Source organism: Hemibagrus wyckioides, linkage group LG17, assembly GCF_019097595.1.
Source record: "Hemibagrus wyckioides isolate EC202008001 linkage group LG17, SWU_Hwy_1.0, whole genome shotgun sequence".
NCBI lineage: Eukaryota > Metazoa > Chordata > Actinopteri > Siluriformes > Bagridae > Hemibagrus > Hemibagrus wyckioides.
Genome location: NC_080726.1, coordinates 25,442,205 through 25,448,204, shown reverse-complemented (window position 1 = coordinate 25,448,204; position 6,000 = coordinate 25,442,205). Strand labels below are relative to the sequence as shown.

The following is a 6,000-nucleotide window of genomic DNA, read 5'->3' as shown; positions in this document are numbered from 1 at the left end:
GTTAGTCTGGTTGGACGCTCAGGACACTCAGTGCGTACGGGAGTGTGGGACAGTGCGGCGCTCGCTCCTCAGGGCTGCTCGCTTCGTCCAGGCCAATGTAGATGCCAGCGTGGCACCGTGTCATGACTTCTATAGCTTCGCATGTGGAGGCTGGCTGAGACGACACGCCATTCCCGAGGACAAACTCAGCTATGGAGTCATCACGGCCATTGGAGAGCAGAACCAGGAGAAGCTACAGCGCCTGCTGGAGGAACCAATCAAGAGGAAGGGATCCAATAGTGCTGAAAGAAAGGTTCACACACACACACACACACACACTATCAACAAGTGTTTTATTTCATTGTTTATCAAAATCTAATACAGAAATACAGTATTATGTTCAGTGTACATGTTTTATTCAGGAAAATGTTATTCAAACTGAGACGAATCTTTTTTTTTCAGAGAAACAGTCAACCTATCTATCGTATTATAATACCTGTAATAATGTAGGCTATGAAATTTGCATTTTTTGCTATTGACATTATTTCATTCGAATGGTAACGCTGCACTGAAAATCAGAGCAGTCATGGAGCTCTTCCTGCTTTACAAAAGCTCCATATAAAGGAGTTATGATGGCAGCATGCATCAATTTTAGAAACGTTTCAATTTTACATTCGTTATCTAAATGTGTTTGTACCATCAGATTTATTTACTGAATTAATGAGAGGTTTTTATTTATTTGTTTATACCTTTTATATCTTTAAGTTATTACTCTAATTACTATAATTTTAGTTTTTTTTTTCATGGCTATTTTTAAAAAATATTCACTTCCTTATTCAGACATACGGTTAATAACTTTGTTTTTAATGACGCTTGTCTTTTTGCTGTTCATTTCTTTACCTTGGATCCAGGTGAAGGAGTTTTATCGTTCCTGCGTTAACATCCAGGAAATCGACCGGCTCGGCGCTGAGCCCATGACGGATGTGATTGACAGCTGTGGTGGGTGGGACTTGGCTGGAGCTCCGCCTGGTGGTGCGGGCTGGGAAAGTGGCTCCATACCTACGAGACCTGACTTTAACGAGATGCTCTATAGGACCCAGGGGCTGTACAGCACAGCTGTCTTCTTCTCACTTACTGTTAACGTGGATGATAAAAACTCATCACGCAATGCCATACGAGTGAGTGTGTGTGTGTGTGTGTGTTTTAGACTGTTCTAGTACTGACTACTGTATATACGTACCATAATCAATTAACATAACCTCAAAGTGTGTGTGTGTGTGTGTGTGTGTGTGTGTGTAGATTGATCAGGAGGGTCTGACGTTGCCTGAGAGGACTTTGTACCTGGGCCAGGATGAGGACAGTGTGAAGGTACAACACCTGTGTGTGTGTGTGTGTGTGTGAGAAACACTTACCCTGGCTTGTCACATAATCTGGACCTTTCCAAAATGGTAGACATTCCTGTTTCTTAGCTCTGTAATGGAGACACAGTAATCAGTGCTTATGTTGTGTGTAACGTCATTACTCTAACTCATTTTCATTCATGCTTTAATCCTTCTATTCTGTCCTTTCTGTGCTCACTCGTTCTTTATTCCATCTCTCATAGCCATCTGTCACTTTCCTTTTTTCTTTCTTTGAGCTCATACACCAAATCGATAATGTCAGACGTGTGTCTCAGGCACCAGCTGATGACATCAGTGTGAGTTAATGATGTCACACCTGCGCCCTCATACAGCTGAGGTCATGTGTAAATCAGTCATGTGTACAGCGATTGTTTTCCCTTTACAGTAATCAGCGTCAGGGTGATATTATATTAATGTTAGGAATCATGTATAAGTTGTCCTGTGGTCATGATGTCAGATCCTGGCAGCCTACAAGGCGCTAATGGAGCGGCTGCTGAGCATGCTGGGAGCTCAAAATGCCACGGTGAAGTCCCGTGAGATCCTGGACCTTGAGATGAGACTGGCTAATGTAAGTACATCAGATCTGTTTCTGACAAAAACTGGTTTTCAGTGTGACGCTGTTTTTAGGGGACAGAGTTTACATTGAATGTTATTTTTGGAGTGGGGCTTTAACTGGGGCAGAGTTGTTACAGGGGTAAGGGGTGGTTTAGGGTGGGTTTGTTCTTGTTTGTTTTCGTGGGTTTGTTCTTGTTTGTTTTTGTTTGTTCTCCTGTTTTGGGGTGGAGCTTCTTTGGGGGCAATGCTGTTTTGGGGTGGGGCTGCTTTGGGGCAGGATTGTTTTGGAGGTGGGTCTGTTTTGGAAGTGAGGTGGTTTTGGGCAGGGCTGGTCCGAGGGTGGGGCTGTTTTGGGAGTGGGATTGCTACTGGGGAAGAGCTGCCTCAGGGGTGGGTCTGTTTTGGGGTGGGTCTGTTTTGGAAGTGAGGTGGTTTTGGGCAGGGCTAGTCCGGGGGTGGGTCTGTTTTGGGGGCGGGGCTGTTTGAGGGTGGGTCTCTTTGATGTCTGTTTACACTCATTGTTGTCATGATTGGTATCATTTTAACACATAATTTGTATTTTATGCTGAAGGAGGTTGTGATTTCGGTAAATAGAATTAGAAAATAAAATTTGTATTAAAAAAAATTTTTAAAAAAAGCTTTGTATGTTATTTCCCTGAAGGACATTATTACGTTACATTCTATTGAAAATCTTTTATAAAGCCAGGTGTGTATTAATAATCAAACACTGAGAGGGAAATTACTTTTCCAACATTTTAATTAAATGCTTGTATTTTGAAACCAGTTACATTAACCTTATAAATTAGAGTCTGATATTTCTGTAAAAACTCACACATTTAATCTGCTGTTGGTTTTAGAATCGGAGTGGGGTTTTCCTCCTATATGTACAAATATAACGGTTTATTAAAATGTCTCAGGAATGTAACCTCCACTGCTGAACCTAATTGTCGGACTGTTGTATGTGACTGTTCTCCTTTGTGGAATTCTGCCTGCTGTGACTGCCTGACGGAGAAATCCACTGCCCGGTTCTTTTGGGCAGAATCGGGAATTTGATGGTACGGCTTTTATCTCAGTAATCTGGTTTATCTCTTCCCAGATCACTGTGTCTGAATTTGAGGATCAGAGAAAAGATATCAGCAGCATGTACAACCGCATCACACTGAAACAGCTCCAACGCATGGCTCCTGGAGTGAGTACACACACACACACACTTATATGCACACATATGCACACACAGACACCACACACACTTTATAAGCATACATATAAATAGACCCATGTGTGCACAGACACACACCAGACGTACACACACACACACCTTCTCAAAAGCCTTGAAAGACAGACAGAAATGCATGAAATGAAATAATCAGCACACACTCCACCTCCTCATTACAATCCAAGAACTCTAAAAAAACAACCTTAAAGCCCTGAAGAGCAGAAAAGATTTAGAAAAGTCCAGATAACTACAGAGGGATCAGCATAGCAGTAACCTCAGGAAACTCGTCTGTAGTGTCCTCAACACTCAGCTAGTAACATTCTTAACTGAACACAACAGCATGCTCTAAAGTCATCTAATTATTGTTTTTGTTATTACATACTTTTTATTTTTAGACGCTGTTACCTATCTCTAAATAGCATTATTACCATTGTTATGCTGTTTCCTTATTCCATGAAGTGCTTTCTGAGTCTGGAATTCATCCCAGTGATGCTGTTTCTGTTCTGAATTTGATTTAACTTAAAAAGAGAGACAGAAAAAGAGTCAATGAGTGAGAGCAAGAAATGTGTGGGTGGGTGGGTGGCTGGGGGTGTGGGGGGGGACAGAGACAGAATGAGTGAGAGAGACAGAGAGAGAGACAGAGAGAGAGACAGAGAGAGAGAGACAAAGACAGAGAGAGAGAGAGAATGCACATGTTAATTTGTCTGAACTTTAATTGTTTTTTTTTTTTATTAAGCTAAGTACAGAGGACTTTTAACTGAATGAACATAATAGAGTTAGTGATGCAGAAAGAGACGGGGGCGTAAAGAAACTTGTCCTGTAATAACGTTAATTATCTCCTGCTGGCTTCCCCTTAAAGATTAGCCTGACATATGACTCACCTATCACAAAATGTTGTCATATATTTCAGAAATTAGTTTAGAATTTTATAGCAGTTTACGGTGGTTTAGAAGGATACAGGGAGCTGCAGATAAGTTCTTTATTCAGGTAATTAAACTCATTCACATGTTTTAGCTTGATTTTAAAAATGGGATATTTGGTAAACTCCAATGTGTAAACTCCTCTGTCCTGAATATGTGGGGAAACGTGCTGACACTGGAGACTCCTTCCAGAAACGTAAAATACAAGCTCCTTACAGAAACCATGACATATTACAAAGAGCACATTAATTATAAATAAACCTGTGATTTTCAGTTGCTCTATTGTCAAAGCTGCTGTTATAGAGAAATAATCAACACCTTCTGACCATTCAGAGTGAGAATTCAGGAGCACTAAGAGAGAGTCTTAGTCCCAGGTTTAATGTATAGGTAGGATTTGTCGTGTGAGAGCGCTCGCCGTGTCCAGTTCTCTCACCATTAGGATTTCTGGAACATTTTTGAGATGACTTTCAAACTCGAATGAAAAAGAAACCAACACCACACACACACACACACACACACACACTCCAGCCAGCGTCATGCACGATCGATCCGAGTCGAGCCGATCTGGAAACGCTCGAGAGGGCGAGTTACATTTCTTAAAAGCTTGGCAGAGACGCCAGTCCCAAATGAGCTATGAATCAATACCACCATAATTGAAATACGTCCCAAAGTAATTGGAGTTTCTTTATAAATTCAGGCAGAAAATGGTTTTTGAGTCTAAACACTACATTACGATAAGAGGACGTTTATGAATGTTTATGAATGCTTTTTTCTCTTTCTTTTTTTCCTAGTTACACTGGAAAAGGCTGCTGGATCGAATATTCCACGATAATTTTTCAGAGGAAGAAGAGATCGTGGTCCTGGCCACAGACTACATGCACAAAGTCTCTGACATCATCAAGACCACGTCAAAAAGGTACGAGAAAGAAAGAAAGAAATGAGACTACAATAAATATTCAAACGTCAGTGTGGATTGTGTATGATATTGATCCATTAATGTGTATGGAGTAACTCTATTCAGTTGTGTGTGTGTGTGTGACTGGTTGCATTTGTGGATCCACTGTTGTGTGACCCCTCAGCTGAAGCACAGCTGATTAGTATCGACCCACAACGCCCCCATTTAACCACACACACACACACACACACACACACACACACACACACACACACACATACAAGGATAATACTCAAGCCCAAGAGAGAACACTGATGTTAGTCTTACGGCTGACTCCTGGACTCTGGGGATCTTAATGTGTGTGTGTGTGTGTGTGTGTCAGTCACATAAACCTGAAACTGTCATAGGAATTAAAATACAAAGAGAACAATTCTGTATGGCTGTGTTACTACAATAGATATAAAAATAAATCTATCAAAAAGGAGATGATTTCATGTCCCTCTTTATCCCACAAGCAGGTTGAGTTTGTACAATGAAATTAAAACAATTCTAACAAAATACTAATAAAAGCAAACAACAAACTAAAGCTAAACTACATATATAAACTCTCTTTAAATGTATAAAGAAAATACGATTAAATGAAGCTAAAATGTATGAAGAAAAAATTGTTAAATGTCTACATATACCTTAAATTCTGTAGACACAAGACAATTTAATAATACACTGAAATCTGATTTAATCTAAATAAAGTCACAAAAATGTGTTACTCTGCATTTAATTCTCTCTCTCTCTCTCTCTCTCGTTGACATGCGACAGATCAGAGTTTCTTTCTGTTTTTCAGCTTCTCTCTTTTCCTCTTATAATAACACATCATAGCCCATAATATGCACACAATGAAACCTTCCTTCATAATCACTGTTATTATCATCACCATGGCGATGCCTGACGCTCCAGCCAATGGGCTTTCATCTGTGCGGCTTGCGGGTGCAGAGGGAGGGATGACTTTTGTGTGCATCTTTAAGTTGTTCTTTTTTC

At 40.4% G+C, this 6,000-nt stretch overlaps 1 protein-coding gene across 1 annotated transcript in view; it reads left to right on the top strand.

The window, feature by feature from the left end:
- The window catches only part of LOC131367593 (endothelin-converting enzyme-like 1), a 36,240-nt gene that overhangs the window by 7,285 nt on the left and 22,955 nt on the right, over positions 1 to 6,000 (top strand). Inside the window, exons 2-7 of the mRNA XM_058412980.1 lie at positions 1 to 292; positions 891 to 1,157; positions 1,279 to 1,347; positions 1,837 to 1,947; positions 3,031 to 3,123; positions 4,862 to 4,986. The exon at positions 1 to 292 is cut by the window's left edge and continues 418 nt beyond it. Coding sequence (XP_058268963.1) covers positions 1 to 292; positions 891 to 1,157; positions 1,279 to 1,347; positions 1,837 to 1,947; positions 3,031 to 3,123; positions 4,862 to 4,986 — 957 coding nt within the window. The remainder of the gene's footprint in view (positions 293 to 890; positions 1,158 to 1,278; positions 1,348 to 1,836; positions 1,948 to 3,030; positions 3,124 to 4,861; positions 4,987 to 6,000) is intronic.